Raw genomic sequence first — 18,073 nt, forward strand, 5'->3', positions numbered from 1 at the left:
GGTCAGAATTCAAATAATTCAAATAATTGGCCCGGTCAGGAAGGTGAAAACAGGCTTCGGGGTGAAGGAGTTAACCACCGGCTATTTTACTGTTGTTTTTGTAGCATTTTTTTTCTACATATTCTGTTTTAGAGTACAGACGGCTTCTAAACAAAGTCTCCTGAAGAGAGAACATGCTGTAAAGCACTTCATGGTTTGCAAACCCTAAAACAGTTAAAAGATGTAACAAGTAGTGATGAGCGAGTATGTTCTTCGGCGAGTATGCTCGGGCCGAGATCCGAGTATTTACAGCTGCTCGGTGATATGTTTGAATCGCTCCCGTGTGCATGATTTGCGACTGTTTGACAACTTTAATACATGTGAGGAATGTGTTAGAAAGCTGTCAAACAGTTGCAAATCATGCACACGGGAGCGATTCAAACATATCACCGAGCAGCTGTAACTACTTGGTGCTCGGCCCGAGCATACTCGCCGAAAGGGTTAACAGAACATACTCACTCATCACTAGTAACAAGTCTTTATGGAGTGGAAACTGAGGAGAAGCTGGGAACTTGCAAACAAAGTCTTTTTACTCTGGTTTTGGAGTGAAAAATGAGCAGATCCTCCAAACTTTTAAGGAGTATTGAGATTTGGAAGAGAATTTGGGGTTTCCTCTCTGTTTCTGCTCAGTTGCAGCTCCAAAAAGATTCTGTGCGCACATAGCCTCTGAGCGAAATCTTTCCAAATTCTCTTCAAAAACCTGAAGGTCATGTTCAGGTTCTGCTCTGAAAAATCTGCAAAATTATTCAGTATATACATAGCCAGTTTTTGATCCACAAACTCTGTCTATACAAAGCCTTAGAGTATTTGCACACATCGTATTTAAGATGCAGATGGATCCCTGAGGTTTGCCTAGGCAATGCCACTTAAGGAAAAAGTCAGTAGTCTTTTTCCAGAAGCGGCTTTGCTGGTGGCTTTGCCATCCTTTTAATTGCAGCTTTGCCGCTGGAGTCTTTTCTCTGTAATTTAAACTATAACCATTGAGCAACTGTCAATAAATTAACTTTTTACTTCTTTTAACTGATTTACAATTTCTTAACCATAAAGCAGTTAAAAGAACCAACAAAAGATTGAATGTGCACAGCAATGTCATTTTTACATTTATATGCATTATGTCAATGTTTGCAATAGTTATACAGTGCCTTTTCAAGTGGATTCCAGACAGAATCTACCTGAAAAACACATTGTGTGCACACTTTTCTTTTTTGCTGAGTTTTTGAAGCAGAAACTAAGGGTATGTGCAAGACCGCTTGTGTTTTCCTCGAGAGTCTTCTTTTGCAAAACTAATGAATGGCTTCAAAACAAAAGTCACATGAAGAATGATCAGGTCACTTCTTTCAGCTGCTTTATAGCTTTCGAAGCCTTGAGAAGCTAAAAAGAAGCTCAAAAGACTAAACATATGCACAACGTGCTATATTTTGCATTTTAGATTCTTTTTGGCATTTCTAGTCCTTTTTCAAGCAGGTTTCAAATGGAATCTGCCAGAAAAATGATACCTCAAATTAGTGTTTTTATAACTTCTCATGGTTAGAAGCAGTAGCATTTTAATTCTTCAGGCGAATACCACTAGGGAGCGACAAGCCAATCTAATGAAAAATTCAGAAAAAACACACCTTTGGCTGAGCAGAAAATAACAGCAAAGCCGATAGTCATTTTCCTGGAGAAGGCATTGCCTAGATAAACTTGGCGGCTCTGCAACCAGGAGAAAGGCATTGTGTGCACCTACCTCAACTCTACTCAAATCAATTGTTTTTTGAATGATTTGTAGCATTTCTGCTCCAAAATTGCAGCAACAAAAAACTCAGCGTGAACACATTCTAAGAATCTTAATCCCAACTTTTCACCTCCCCCTCCATTTCATTATCAGTTTGATTTGACACAATTCTTTCTGGGGAATCCTGTGCACTATATTACATTTGATCTCTCTAGTGTAAATTACACAGCATCTTAAAGAAATAAAATTAATCTTTACTTTTTCCAGGTTCCACTATCAAGGTGTAGTACCAGTTGCATCGTGGGCTTCCGGAAGGCCGCTATTGAAGGGAAACCATCATGCTGCTATGCCTGTGTCCCGTGCTTACATGGAGAGATCTCAAATCAGACAGGTGATATTCCACACCAGGGAAACTAATTTCAAGTTCCAAAAACAGAATATAACCCTGAATCCAAGCAATTTTTCTTAGGGCTCATACTCATTTGGGAGAAAAACGGACAAGTGCAATCCAATAAAAAAATCATATTGCACTCTGACTAATGTTTTTCTAGAAGTCTCTGCTCATCAGCAATTTTTTTATCAGCTCAGATCGGACTGAGAAAAAAATTGCAGCATGCTGCAAATTGCCGTGTATATTGGACGAGACTCGCCAATGCAAGTCAATGGGTGGGATTAAATAATTGGACGGCACTCGGACTATGTGCGTGCTGCCCGTTTTTGGTCTGTGAAAACACACATGTGTCCAAAAGTCCTGGAAATTGCACTTGGACAACCCAGGAAGCTGACACAAAAGATGTTATAAATGGGAAGCTTGAAAAAACACACCTCCATGAAAACCAGGAAGATTACACACATCATTAATGTGGAGCTAGTGATAGTTCTGGTGCATCAGTGGGCAGAATTATGGGACACCCGGGATGCTGGTTATGTGGACCTGACTCGGCGCCATGCAGCCTCGACCCAGATTTACAGCAACATGTTTGCCAATTTTAACAGCAGCTCCAAAAAAGTTCAGGATGATATAAGTAAGTATTCCAAAAAATATAAACATTACATTATGCTTGTCGGAATATATGTGTCATGGTTTTTTTTTTTAGTGACCATAATGTTTTCTTTTTGTTTTATAGGTATATCATTCTTTAAAAATCAAATAAGAAAATGTTAACATAATAGTACACCATACTAGCAAAGAGATTCAAAAATATAATTTATTTTAAGGCATACACTGTCATTGCTGATATTATATTTTGTAAGCAAATATATTATACTTTGTTTTATTTTACAGTGGATTCAGTCACCAAAAGATGGAGGAGTTGCCGGGACCAGTTACGCCGGGAGAGGCAGCTGCGGTCCAACAGCAGGGGTGTTGCTGTCAAAAAGAGGCCATACCTCTACTACGACCGCCAAAATTTTTTGGTCCCAGTGTTAGATCTGCGATTGTAAGTGTCTACCTTTTGCTTTATTTTTAATCTAATGTTTTTATTAGGCTGTATCCTACAAAATTTATTTTTTAATATCAAATTCCTTACATTTCAGACCTAAAAAGGGAACTGTATCCAGTTCGAAAGTGGTGGAGGCTCATTCTGAAATGGAGGCAGGAGATTGTGGACATGATGAAGAGGAGGCACTGGACACCACAAGTGCAAGCCACACCATCGACAGCTCCTCACAGCTGTGCATCAGCCTTCAACGCCCCCGACGAAGGAGGGCCCCCAACAACAGCAATGCCAGAACAGCCAGCGAACTTGGTGTGACAGAAAAAGGTTGGAGGGCCCTCTGTCTTATTCTGGCCCAATATTTTAGAAAGGTCTCTTTTGGGTTGACTCTGAGGACCAGGGCAGCTTTCCAAATTGTCCTGAGTTCATCAAAACCACCCAACAGTCCAATGGCGGTTTTTGATTTCCTGGAAAGGTGGCAGTTTCTCAGGGAAACAAAAAACATCTATTCAACCCTAAAGAAGGGCATTTAGCCAAGCGGGTTGGTCAACATCCTCCACTTTCATTGGCAGCTTCCCACCAGCAGCTCACTCCTCCTCCTGTAGCCCACAGCCTGTGTCCACTGGCACCACCTCCTCCTGTCACCTACAGCCTGCATCCACCGGCACCACCTCCTCCTATGGCCCCCAGCCTGCAACCAATTCCACAGCATCCTGGACAACATTGTTGGCAAACAAAAACACCCTCCCCAGCAACTATCCAGCCAATTTATATTTTACCTGGATGGAACGTGGGCCCAAATGAAGATCTAAAGGGCAGAGGAGCACGTTCCAAGGAGGCTTTTGGTTCTGAAATGTCTGGCCAACAACTTTATACCCCAGAATCCCACCATCAGACTTGTGTGTTGGGTTCTGAAATACATTTTCAATAAGAAGAGACTGCGAACCATAGAATGTTCCCACCCTTTATTCCCCTTCCGTCAGTTACCCCCTATGTGTCGACTCCAGTTTATGATCCCTCACCTTTTTCCACACCCAGTTCAGGCCCTGATGTAAGTACATCCCCCTTGTATTATAATTTGTAAATTGAGTATTTATTATTTAGTCCTTTTGTTTGTGCAAGCATTTGTTCAGCATTATGTTTTGGTGTATGAAAATAATATGCCTTTTTTTTGGTATCAAAATCTGTAATAATAAATAATTTATTTGGTTTGAAAATTGCCTTGTTGTTTTGTTTTTTTTTGTGAAAAAAAAAAACACACAACACTATAAAGCATCAGCGGGACAGCGTACAACTGTGGGCTGATGATTATAGTCTGTGAATTTGTCATAAACATTGAGTTTCACAGACTATTATTATCATCACCTAGTTGTATGTTTACCCTTTACTGAGTATTAACATGGAGGACCCCCCCAAAAATGGCGTGGATTGCCCCTAAATTTAAAGAACCAGCAGAGGGAAAGTGGACAGTTGGGGCTACTGTTTATGGCCTGGGAAAGGGGTTTTACCCAAGGAGCTTCCAAGGCTATTAAAATCACATCACAGCTGTATACTTAGCTTTTAGTGGTTATTAAAATGAGGGATCCAGAAAAAAATGATGTGGGGTACCCCTATCTATAATATAACTGACCAAGCATCCCTCTGTCTGAAGCCTCTATAGACTGCGCATGCGTGACGTGCAGTCTGGCTCCAGATAGAAGAACGTATGGAGCCGTTACAGGTAAGAGGAGTGTATGGTGCCGGAGATCGCGGTATGCGTAGACACTGAATGTATACCACGATATCCGGCGCCATACTTACATACTTACCTGACCAGGAGGAGCGTTGCCGCGGCGCCTCTCTTCTGGCCTGAGACCAGGGATGGAGTAAAGGCGTCGGATTCGGCGCATGCGCATAGCGCTATCCGACGCCATTTTACTGAAGACACATTTGCAGTGTGTCTTCAGCAAAATGGCACAAGACAGCGCGGTGCTCCAGCGCCGCACTCCTCCCCCGACCTCCGGCAGAACAGGACACAGCAGCGCTGGAGCACAGGGAAAAAAGGTGAGTAAAAGTGTTTATTTTTTTTGTATGTGTGCAGAGAAGTACCATGCATACCAGGATTGGGGGGTGAGGGGGCCACACATACAAGGATTGGGGGATGAAGGGTGCTGTAACATCCCTGGCGGTGTGCTGGCATGGCTTACCATCTCCCACCATGCAAGACCTCCAACTTACCTATCAGTCCAGGCTGCACACTTTGCTCCAGTATGTGCTGTGTGCATGTCTTTTGTCTGATTGCTTAGGGCGGCGGCGCTGTTGCTGCCTGATTCTTAAATTTACAGTGTGCGCAGTCATAATGCCTCCCCAGCCTATTGCTGTGAGTTACTGGATACTTAAACCCCCTCCACCCAGTAGGAGGTGCCTGAGCAACACTTTCTTTCAGTGTGTTCTGTGCAACTGAGTTGCCAGGTACTGTCCTGTATCTTGTCTGTTTCCACCATCCTGGTGGCTGAGTACCCAGGCCCGTTACCTGTATCTGTGACTTCTAGTCTGTTTCCGCCACCCTGGGGGCTGAGTACCCAGGCTCGTTACTGTACCTTGTTCCTGGTTCAGTTCCTGTCTGAACTATGTCCTAGCCCGTTACTTGTTTGTCTCTATGTTGGTATCTTCCCTTTTCCTGCAGTTTCTGTAAACTGCACCTAACTCCAACTCGTTGTCTCTGTACTTCTGTTTGTGAGTTTAGTGTCCACTACCTATTTCATTGTAAGTACCTTGCGTATATCTGCTCTGCTTGTCTACCGCACCTGCGGTTTTGCTCTGCTTGTCTATCGCACCTGCGGGTTTTGCTTTGCTTTGCTTGTCTACCGCACCTGCGGGTTTTGCTGTGCTCTGATTGTCTACCGCACCTGCGGGTTTTGCTCTGCTCTACTTGTCTACCACAACTGCGGGTTTTGCTCTGCTCTGCTTGTCTACCTCACCTGCGGGTTTTGCTCTGCTCTGCTTGTCTACCGCACCTGCTGGTTTTCCTCTGCTCTGCTTGTCTGCCGCACCTGCGGCTCTGTTCCTGTATCCCAGTCTATACTGGTCCCTATCCTGCCTGCGTTCCTACCTGCCAGTACCCACCTGTCTGCATACCAGCCGTGCCTGTCAGTACCCACCTGTCAGTATGCCAGCCTAACCTGCCTGTTCCTGCATTCCCCAGTGTGGGTCAACAGCTATGACTGGGGTCTGACCTGGAGTAGCACCTGGTCACTCTGCTCGGTTCCTCCCTGGTTCACGGAGTCGACTGAGCCACCGTGCGACCTTGGTTGGACCGAGTTGATACTTAGTCACGCCCCTCCAGGCACTCCTCGATTCATGGTCCAGTGGGATCACTAACTACGCTCATGCCAGTCAGTCCGGGCGTGTGCATAACAGTTTGCTCAGGCATGGTCCCCGTTGAGTTCCACGGCCCTCCACTCTCGGAAACAATTGAATTCTTGTCTGGCGAATACGTGCACCAAGGAAAAATTTTTTCTCAAGCTGAGGTCCAGGCGATTTACGCACCAGCCCAAATGGAGCTATCAGCACTCGTTCCTCCTGATCCACCACGGTACTATGGGAATCCAAAACAAAGCCGTGTGTTTGTGGAGCAATGTATGCTGCATTTCAAATTCTATGCTCACTATTTTCCCACTGATCAGGTTAAAGTAGCATTTATGATGTCCTACTTAGCGGGTGATGCCTTGAATTGGATCACCCCCCTATGGGAAGCATGGGATCCTATCGTCTCTGACCTGCAGGCCTTACTGGTGGCTTTTCTAATTGTCTTCGATGACCCTAACCCTGAGGCTTCTGCTAAAGCTTACCTTCCCAATATCCTGGAGCAGTCCCGATGGGTGATGCATGTAGGTAGCCCACCAGCTCTCCAGCCTGAAGAGACTGCTGCCTACACAGAATCCACACAGGATGACAATGCTACACAGAATACTTCTCTTCCCAACCTCAAGAGGCAGTCCAGACGTGCCAGGCGTAGAGGTAAACCGTCACGCCAGGTTCTATCCTCCCAAAGACCTCCTGTTCCCCAGCCTGTAGAGGCAGCTACCCGCACAGAATCCATGAAGGATGACCATGTTCGTCAGGCAAAGCAGAGTCTGGAACTCAGTCACAAAATCGGATTGCGGTCCCGCTGCGGTTGTTTGGGACACCTTGACGGTCTTTGTCGAGCGAAGGTTGGACAATCCCAAGACATTAGGCCAGTAGGAGAGGCTGCCCTTGGCGTTAGTATTTCCTCTTCACAGATGACCGTGACTGTTTCCGTAGCAAGTGAAGGCCTTGCATTAACCGGAAGTTTCGGGCGTAAAGCCTTGAATAGTCGGTGTCTGATTCACGTCCGACAACTCCAGAATCCGGTTTGGGCATTGTCAGCGGAAGGACGAGCCCTACTCAGAAACAGTCAAAATATGTCTGTACAAATTAAGCTCCAGATTGGAGCATTACACATGAAGAAGTTCACATTCCCGGTGCTGTCTGGTTTACCCACAGGTCGTCCAAAGCCGAGAGATCTAGTGCCCGCTCAGGTCTGGAGATCCTGCATGGTGTTTCCTGGGGGACTGCTGAGGTACAAGGGGTGTCCAGTCCCCATATCGTCAGGACAGTCAGCGGTGTCTTCTTCTTCTTCTTCACCAGATCTGCTCGTCGCTGACTCGCTGTGCGCTGAAGTTTCCGAAGGAAGGGAAGCGGAGGCGTTGTCCCCACACAGTCTCGACGATTGTACCAATGATCTGGCTTCACGTACCACCCCGCCTCACAGACTTGTCATCTCAGAAACCAGACTCATGTTGGTCCCAAAGCAAGAATCCTCTATCCCTAATAAATCTGGCAATAAGTCCATCAAGGTGGTGGCTTCCTCCAAGTCTCTGCACCCCTCCAACCAGGCGGAGGACATCCAGTTGTCTCCTGAATCATCTGGGGTGCTACCTGATAACAAATAGAGAGAGACTTTCCTACACCCTGTACCTGGTACTTTGCTCACTTCATCCAGTAAGCTTGGCAAAGTGTACGCCAAGGCGGTGGTTATCCCCAAGTCTCTGCACCCCTCCAACCCGATGGAGGATTTCCAGTTGTCTCGTGAATCTTTTGGGGTGCTACCCGATATTAACAAGTGGAAAGAGACTTTCCTGTGTCCTGTTTCTTGTCCTTCACCCACTTCATCTGTTGCTGAGGATGGCTCGATGGGAGGAAGCATCCTAGTCACCAAGATGATGAGACCAGCTTCGTTCCCTCTAGTGGACAGAAGAGGTAATCTTCTCGAAGAGAAGGATCGGTCTCCAAATTATCTGCAGAAAATCCTTGCAGGCTTGAAGAAGACGGGGCATAAAGGGGGGCACTGTAACATCCCTGGCGCCGTGCTGGCATGGCTTACCATCTCCCACCATGCAAGAACGCCAACTTACCTATCAGTCCATGCTGCACACTTTGCTCCAGTATGTGCTGTGTGCATGTCTTTTGTCTGATTGCTTAGGGCGGCGGCGCTGTTGCTGCCTGATTCTTAAACTTACAGTGTGCGCAGTCGTAATGCCTCCCTAGCGTATTGCTGTGAGTCACTGGATACTTAAACCCCCTCCACCCAGTAGGAGGTGCCTGAGCAACACTTTCTTTCAGTGTGTTTTGTGCAACTGTGTTACCAGGTCCTGTCCTGTATCTTGTCTGTTCTGCCACCCTGGGGGCTGAGTACCCAGGCCCATTAACTGTATCTGTGACTTCTAGCCTGTTTCCGCCACCCTGGGGGCTGAGTACCCAGGCTCGTTACTGTATCTTGTTCCTGGTTCAGTTCCTGACTGAAAAGTGTCCTAGCCCGTTACTTGTTTCTCTCTATGTTGGTTTCTTCCCTTTTCCTGCAGTGTCTGAACCTGCACCTAACTCCAACTCGTTGTCTCTGTACTTCTGTTTGTGAGTTAAGTGTCCACTCGCTACTTCATTGTAAGTACCTTGTGTGTATCTGCTCTGCTTGTCTACCGCACCTGCGGTTTTGCTGTGCTGTGCTTGTCTACCGCACCTGCGGGTTTTGCTCTGCTCTGCTTGTCTACCGCACGAGCGGCTTTTGCTCTGCTCTTTAAGTCTACCGCACCTGCGGGTTTTGCTCTGCTCTGCTTCTGTACCGCACCTGCGGGTTTTGCTCTGCTCTGGTTGTCTACCGCACCTGCGGTTTTGCTCTGCTCTGCTTGTCTACCGCACCTGCCGGTTTTGCTCTGCTCTGCTTGTCTACTGCATCTGCGGGTATTGCTCTGCTCTTCTTGTCTACCGCAAATGTGGGTTTTGCCTGCTCTGCTTGTATACCGCTCCTGCGGGTTTTGCTCTTCTCTGCTTCTCTACCGCACCTGCGGGTTTTGCTCTGCTCTGCTTGTCTACTGCATCTGCGAGTATTGCTCTGCTCTTCTTGTCTACCGCAAATGTGGGTTTTGCCTGCTCTGCTTGTATACCGCTCCTGCGGGTTTTGCTCTTCTCTGCTTCTCTACCGCTCCTGCGGGTTTTGCTCTTCTCTGCTTCTCTACCGCACCTGCGGGTCTTGCTCTGCTCTGCTTGTCTACCGCATCTGCGGGTATTGCTCTGCTCTTCTTGTCTACTGCACATGTGGGTTTTTCCTGCTCTGCTTGTATACCGCTCCTGTGGGTTTTGCTCTGCTCTGCTTGTCTACCGCACCTGCGGGTTTTGCTCTTCTCTGCTTCTCTACCGCACCTGCGGGTCTTGCTCTGCTCTGCTTGTCTACCGCATCTGCGGGTATTGCTCTGCTCTGCTAATCTACCGCACCTGCGGGTTTTGCTCTGCTCTGCTTGTCTACCGCACCTGCGTGTTTTGCTCTGCTCTGCTTTTCTACCGCACCTGCGGGTTTTGTTCTGCTCTACTTGTCTACCACACCTGCGGGTTTTTCTCCACTCTGCTTGTCTACTTCCTGTATCCCAGTCTGTACTGGTCCCTATCCTGCCTGCGTTTCTACCTGCCAGTTCCCACATGTCTGCATACCAGCCGTACCTGCAAGTTCGCCCCTGTCTGCATACCAGCCGTGCCTGCCAGTACCCACCTATCAGTATGCCAGCCTAACCTGCCTGTTCCTGCACTCCCCGGTGTGGGTTAACAGCTGTGACCGGGGTTTGACCTGGAGTAGCACCTGGTCACTCTGCTCGGTTCCTCCCTGGTTTTGCGGAGTCGACTGAGCCTCAGTGCCACCTTGGTCAGACCGAGTTGATACTTAGTAACGCCCCTCCAGGCACGCCTCGGTTCATGGTTCAGTGGGATCACTAACCACGCTCACGACAGTCCATCCGGGCATGTGCGTAACAGGTACCATGCATACCAGGATTGGCGGGTAATGGGGCCACACATTCCATGATTGGGGGATGATCGGGCCACACATACCAGGATTGGGGGATGAGGGGTACCATACATACCAGGATTGAGGGATAAGGTGGCCACACATACCAGGATTGGGTGATGAGGGGACCATGCATACCAGGATTTGGGGATGAAGGGACCATGCATACCAGGAATTCGGGTGAGGGGACCATGCATACCAGGATTGAGGGATGAGGGGGCCATGCATACCAGGATTGAGGGATTAGGGGGCCACGCATACCAGGATTTGTCGATGAGTGGTACCAAATATACCAGGATTGGGGGATGTGGGGTACCATACATACCAGGATTGGAGGTGAGGGGACCATGCATACCAGGATTGGGGGATGAGGGGGCCACACATACCAGGATTGGGGGATGAGGGGTACCATGCATACCAGGATTGGAGGGGTGATGGGAGCCATGCATATCAGGAATGGGGATGAGGGGTTCATTCCATACCAGGATTGGGGGTGAGGGGACAATGCATACCAGGATTGGGGGTGAGGGGACCACACAAACCAGGATTGGGGGATGAGGGGTACCACGCATACCAGGATTGGGGGATGAGGGGTACAACGCATACCAGGATTGGAGGATGAGGGGTACTATGCATACCAGGATTGGGGGATGAGGGGTACCAAGCATACCAGGAGTTGGGGATGAGGGGTACCATGCATACCAGGACAGGGATGAGAGGGCCATACATACCAGGATTGGGGATGAGAAAGCCATGCATACCAGGATGAGGGTTTGGGTACCATACATACCAGGATTGGGATGAGGGGTGCCATGTATACCAGATATGAAATGAGGGGTGTCATGCATACCAGGATTGGGGATGGGGGTGCCATGCATACCAGGACAGGGATGAGGGGGCCATACACACCAGGATTGGGGATGAGAAAGCCATGCATACCAGGATGATGGTTTGGGTACCATACATACCAGGATTGAGATGAGGGGTGCCATGTATAGCAGATTTGAAATGAGGGGTGTCATGCATATCAGGATTGGGGATGGGGGTGCCATGCATACCAGGACAGGGATGAGGGGGCCATGCATACCAGGATTGGGGATGAGAAAGCCATGCATACCAGGATGAGGGTTTGGGTACCATACATACCAGGATAGGAATGAGGGGTGCCATGTATACCAGATTTGAAATGAGGGGTGTCATGCATACCTGGAATGGGGATGGGGGTGCCATGAATACCAGGACAGGGATGAGGGGGCCATACATACCAGGATTGGGGATGAGAAAGCCATTCATACCAGGATGAGGGTTTGGGTACCATACATACCAGGATTGGGATGAGGGGTGCCATGTATACTAGATTTGAAATGAGGTGTGTCATGCATACCAGGATTGGGGATGAGGGGTGCCATGCATACATGGATTGGGGATGAGGGGTGCCATGCATACCAGGATTGGGGGAAGAGGCACGCCATGCATACCAGGATTGAGGGGTGAGGGGTACCATGCATACCAGCATTGAGGAATGAGGGGACCACACATACCAGGATTAGGGGATGAGGGGTACCATGCATACCGCCGGGATTGGGGGATGAGGGGTACTATGCATACCAGGATTGGGGGATGAGGGATAATAAGCATACCATGTATACCAGATTTGAAATGAGGGGTACCATGCATACCAGGATTGGAGGATGAGGAGTGCCATGCATACCTGGATATGGATGAGGGGGCCATACATACCAGGATTGGGGATGAGAAAGCCATGCATACCAGGATGAGGGGTTGGGTACCATACAGACCAGGATTGGGATGAGGGGTGCCGTGTATACCAGATTTGAAATGAGGGGTGCTATGCATACCAGGATTGGGGATGGGGGTGCCATGCATACCAGGATTGGGGATGATGTGGTGCCATGTATACGAGGATTGGGATGAGGGGTGCCATGCATATCAGGATTGTGGGAAGAGGCGTGCCATGCATACCAGGATTGAGGGGTGAGGGGTACCATGCATACCAGGATTGGGGGATGAGGGGTACCATGCATACCAGGATTGGGGGATGAGGGGTACCATGCATACCAGGATTGGGGTATGAAGGGTACCATGCATACCAGGATAGGGATCTGGAGGGCCATGTAGACCAGGATTCGGATGAGGGGCCATGCATACTAGGATAGTGATGAAGGGCCATGCATACCAGGATAGGGATGAGGGGTACCATGCATACCAGGATGGGGGGTGCCATGCATGCCAGGATAAGGGATGAGGGGTGCCATGCATGCCAGGATTGGGGATGAGGGGTGCCATGCATACCAGGATTGGGGATGAGGGGTGTAATGCATACCAAGATTGTGGGTGAGTGGTGCCATGCATACAGGATTGGGGGTGAGGTGTGCCATGCATACAGGATTGGGGGTGAGGGGTGCCATGTATAAAAGGATTGGAGGTGAGGGGTGCCATGCATACCAGGATATGGATGAGGCGTGCCATGCATACCAGGATAGGGATGAGGGGTGCAATGCATACCAGGATTAGTGGTGAGAGGTGCCATGCATACCAGGATTAGCGGTGAGAGGTGCCATGCATACCAGGATTGGGGTGAAGGGTGCCATGCATACAGGATTGTGGGTGAGGGGTGCCATGCGTACCAGGATTGAGGGTGAGGGGTGCCATGCGTACCAGGATTAGGAGTGAGAAGTGCCATGCATACCAGGATTGGGGATGAGGGAGCCATACATAACAGGATTGGGGATGAGGGAGCCATGCATACCAGGATAGGGATGAGGGGTGCCATGCATACCAGGATAGGGATGAGGGCAGCACATAACAGAATGGGGGAAAAGGATTGGGGAGCACAAGTACCACGATGGGGGCAGCACAAATACCAGGATGGGGGCAGCACATACCAGCATGGGAAACCGTATATCAATAAAAATGCTCGCCACCCGGGCGTAGAACGGGCTCAATAGCTAGTAATTAATAACCAGCTAAGGCAGACAGCTGCGGGCTGATATCAATAGGTGTGGAAGATCGGCTCACTTGTTTGCTTATAGAGATAGACTCAGGAACACTGTCCCTTTATTTATTTATTGTACTCACTTATATAGCGCCTTTAACCCCTTAAGGACCGAGCCACTTTGTACGTTAATGACGGGGCCAATTTTTTAAATTCTGACTACTGTCAATTTATGCGGTAATACCTCTGGAATGCTTCAATGGATCCCCTTGATTCTGAGATTGTTTTTTCGTGACATATTGTACTTCATGATATTGGAAAATTTCTTTGATATCACTTGCGTTTATTTGTAAAATAAACAGAAATTTGGCGAAAATTTTTAAAATGTTGCGATTTTCAAACTTTGAAGTGTTATGCCCTGAAATAAGAGAGATATGTCACACAAAATACATAATAAATAACATTTTCCACATGTCTACTTTACATCAGCACAATTTTGGAACAATTTTTTTTTTATTAGGGAGCTATATGGGGTTAAAAGTTGACCAGCGATTTCTCATTTTTCCAACAAAATTTACAAAACCATTTTTTTTAGGTACCACATCACATTTGAAGTCACTTTGAGGGGTCTATATGACAGAAAATACCCAAAAGTGACACCATTCTAAAAACTACACCCCTCAAGGAACTCAAAACCACATTCAAGAAGTTTATTAACCCTTCAGGTGCTTCACAGGAACTGAAGCAATGAGAAAGAAAAAAATTAACATTTAACTTTTTTTCACACAATATTAAATTTAGACCATTTTTTTTTATTTTCACAAGGGTAACAGATAAAAATGGACCCCAGAATGTATTGTGCAATTTCTTCTGAACATTCTGATACCAAATATGTGCCTGAAAACCACTGTTTGGGTGCGTGGCAGGGTTCGGAAGTGAAGGAGTGCTTTTTGAATTAAAAATTTGCTGGAATAATCAGCAAACACCATGTTGCGTTTGGAGGGCCCCTGATGTCCCTAAACAGCAGAAACCCCCCACAAGTGACCGCATTTTGAAAAATAGACCCCTCAATGAACTTATATAGATGTGTGATGAGCACTTTGAACCCCCAGGTGCTTCACAGAAGTTTATAACATAAAGACGTGAAAAAAAAACTCACAAAAATTTTCTTTTAGCCCCAATTTTTTATTTTCACAAGGGTAACAGGAGAAAATAGACCCCAAAAATTGATGTGCAATTTCTCCTGAGCACGCTGATATCCTATATGTGGCAGAAAACCACTATTTGGGCGCATGGAAGGTTTGGAAGGGAAGGAGCGCTATTTAACTTTTTGAATTCAAAATTTGCTTGAATAATTAGCGGACGCCATGTTGCGTTTGGAGAGCCTCTGATGTGCCTAAACAGTGGAAACCCCCCACAAGTGACCCCATTTTGAAACTAGACCCCTCAGTGAACTTATTTAGATCTGTGGTGAGCACTTTGAACCCCCAGGTGCTTCACAGAAGTTTATAACGTAGAGCCGTGAAAATAAAATAAATCACAAAAATTTTCTTTTAGCCCCAAATTTTTTATTTTCACAAGGGTAACAGGATAAAATTGACCTCTCATTTTGTTGTGAAATTTCTCCTGAGCACGCCAATACTCTACATGTAATAGGCAACTACTTTACTGTTATGGTTTGAGGGTGCTATGACCCACTGGGAGATCCCCTGAGGTGCCATAACAGCAGATTCCCCCATAAATGACCCAATTTTTCAAACTACACCTCTCAATGAACTCATCTAGGGGTGCAGTGATCATACTGACACCAAGGGTGTGCCACGGAATTTTATTCCATTGGGTAGTGAGGAAAAAATAATTACATTTTTACTGCAAAAAATTTGTTTTAGCCCCTGATTTGACATTTTCACACTGAATAATGGATAAAAATGGCACCAAAATTTGTCCCATAATTTCTGCTGAATGTGGCAATACCTCATATGTGGCTGTGCAGTACTGGATAGCCACACGGAGACACTCAGGAGGGACGGAGCGCTATTTGCCTCCTGGAGCTCAGATTTTCCTAGAATGTTTTGCCTACCCCATATACAGAGCCCCTAAATGCTAGAAGAGCAGAATCCCCCCTCAAGTGACCCCACTTTGGAAATAATACCCCTGCCAAACATGTGGACACTAAATGTGGTTTAGACACACTGCAGTGCTCAGAAGGGCGTTGGGATTTGCATTTTGGAGCGCAGATTTTGCTGTATTTCTTTTGGGGGGCGAGGAGCCATTTAGCTTTTCCAGAGCCTTTGTAATACCCGTAACGTGGAAGCCCCCTATATTTCCAGTAACACATTGACAGACCTGAGTGGGGGCTTTTATGTGAAGTTTTTATTGGGAACATTTTACATAACATTTTGGATCACATGTATCCTGCGCTCTACGCTGAGCACTTATATCGGGGTTTCCATCTACATCTCCAAATGACGTGATTCAGATGAAACCCCAGAGGGATCCATTCACTATAATGAGATGAGACAGTAGAGTTACTCTGGACTCCATCTGGCCTCTGTTCAGCGTTGTCCTTCTTTTCAGAGGTGCACAAAACTGTGGCTGACAGCGCTTTTATTTACGCCTAAAATGTTGGACACCGCCGGATCATAGGTCAGACGGCGTCCACAGTGCCTCCATCTGCCTCATTACAGGGAATCTTCCATCAGGGGTTCCGTCTGAATCACGTATTTCAAAGATTTACACGGAAACCCCGGTGTAAGCGCTAAGCGCAGAGCATAGGATACATGTGCGCCGAGACTTACTGCAATCTTTGGGAGGCAGAATGAACAAAAATCAACAATTCAGGATATTTTTGCTGCTCCGCGTGTGGTAAAATTGATAAGGCAGCTTTATTCTTTGGGTCAGTACGTTTATAGCGGTACCACATTTATGTAATGTTTTTAATGTTTTGGCACTTTTACATAATAAAACTTATAAAAAAAAAATTATCTTTGCATCGCTTTATTCTGAGAGATGTAATTTTTTAATTTTTCGGCTGATGGAGCTATATGGTGGGTAGATTTTTGCGGGACAAGATGACGTTTTCAGCGGTACCATTTTTATTTCCATCCGCCTTTTTGATCCCGTTTTATTCCACTTTTTTCCAGTGGCATGATGAAAAGTCATATTTTCTCATGTTTTTTTTTTTTTTACGCTGTTCACTGAAAGGGTTAACTAGTGTGACACGTTGGAGCTGTTCCGTACACGGCGATACTAAATATGTGTACTCTTTTATTTATTTTTTTTTTTTACCTATAAATCTGTATTTATAAGTGTAATATTTATTTTTTTTTACTTTTTTTTTAGATTTTTACAATTTTTTTTTTTACTTTTTTACTTAGTCCCACTATGGGACTTTCACTTTTTTCATAGGTATAGTGTATTGCAATGCACTACATTATACCTATTGTAAGGCAGCGCTAGTCATCATACTGGGGGATACTCGCTGCACCGGGTCAATTAAAGCACACATGCAATGTCTTTCTGGTTTTTCCCAATGCCGCAGTTTATTATTTATCATAAACCGCTTATCACCAAGTCCAAGTCAGTGGCTCGCCGGCATGCACATATAATATCCACGAGCCTCAAGTGGCAGACAGGCCCACTGGGCTCCAGTTACAGCCTTCAGCAAGGTAATAGCCTAAATGTCCACATTAAGCAGTGTTTTTACCTTTGCCAGGTTACAGCTGCTTCAGTCCGTTTGGTTTGCCACCACTGTGGCTTTGCGGCTTCCCAGATGGGGTGTCTAGCCCTCGCTCCCTCAAAGGCTACTGGAATGTTTCAAACACACATCCAGTCTTCGCCTTCCATGACTCTTGCCTTCCAAGCCGGCTTTCCCTCCAAGGCCACTGGCATCTACACACAGGATCCAGCCTCGACCTTTCAGGCTGCCAGACTTCACCAGGCTTCACTTTAACGGTGTCCGACATGGGAAAAGGCCTCACGCCTTACACACTAGCTCTCCCTGTTTCAAACTACTCGGGTTTATATATCCGTCTGCGCATGTAGGACCTGTCATGATGTCACAGTCATGTGATTATTCCTTCCGTGTGCACGTAGGACCAGTGCTGATGTCACGGTCATGTGATCAGTCATCTGAGGGAGAGGTACATGGTCAGGCAAAAACACACCCTGGACCATTACCGTAATGTCAAGCAAGCCGCTGCATTACATATCCCCCACCTCTGTTCAAACTTGTGGGGTTGAACACATAATATACACAATTACCCCATAACCCACAGTTCACACCAAGTCCATGTACTTGACAATTGCGTTGCTCAGTCCCTGTAAAATTAGTCATCGACATCAGCCCATCCCTTAGGGACCTACCGTCCGTCATTGTCACCGACTACGTCACATCACATTTCTGGGTCATAAACTTGTCAGACCTCCCCCGCTCCCAGCGGTCAGTCGTAACCTTGTCAGGCCTCCCCCGCTCCCAGCTGTCAGTCGTAACCTTGTCAGACCTCCCCCTCTCTTAGCGGTCAATACAGCAGTGGGACTCACATGCCCTGGCATCCAAGGTCCAGTTCAACTCTGTACTGTCCCGTCCTCTATTA

General features: G+C 46.8%; 1 protein-coding gene across 1 annotated transcript in view; it reads left to right on the forward strand.

Annotated features, from left to right (window-relative positions):
- Positions 1 to 18,073, forward strand: part of LOC141167409 (extracellular calcium-sensing receptor-like) — a 94,505-nt gene that overhangs the window by 23,231 nt on the left and 53,201 nt on the right. Inside the window, exon 4 of the mRNA XM_073654815.1 lies at positions 2,021 to 2,144. Coding sequence (XP_073510916.1) covers positions 2,021 to 2,144 — 124 coding nt within the window. The remainder of the gene's footprint in view (positions 1 to 2,020; positions 2,145 to 18,073) is intronic.

Source organism: Phyllobates terribilis, unplaced genomic scaffold (genome assembly GCF_046119375.1).
Source record: "Phyllobates terribilis strain yellow unplaced genomic scaffold, ASM4611937v1 Scaffold_11__3_contigs__length_659146591, whole genome shotgun sequence".
Taxonomy (NCBI): domain Eukaryota; kingdom Metazoa; phylum Chordata; class Amphibia; order Anura; family Dendrobatidae; genus Phyllobates; species Phyllobates terribilis.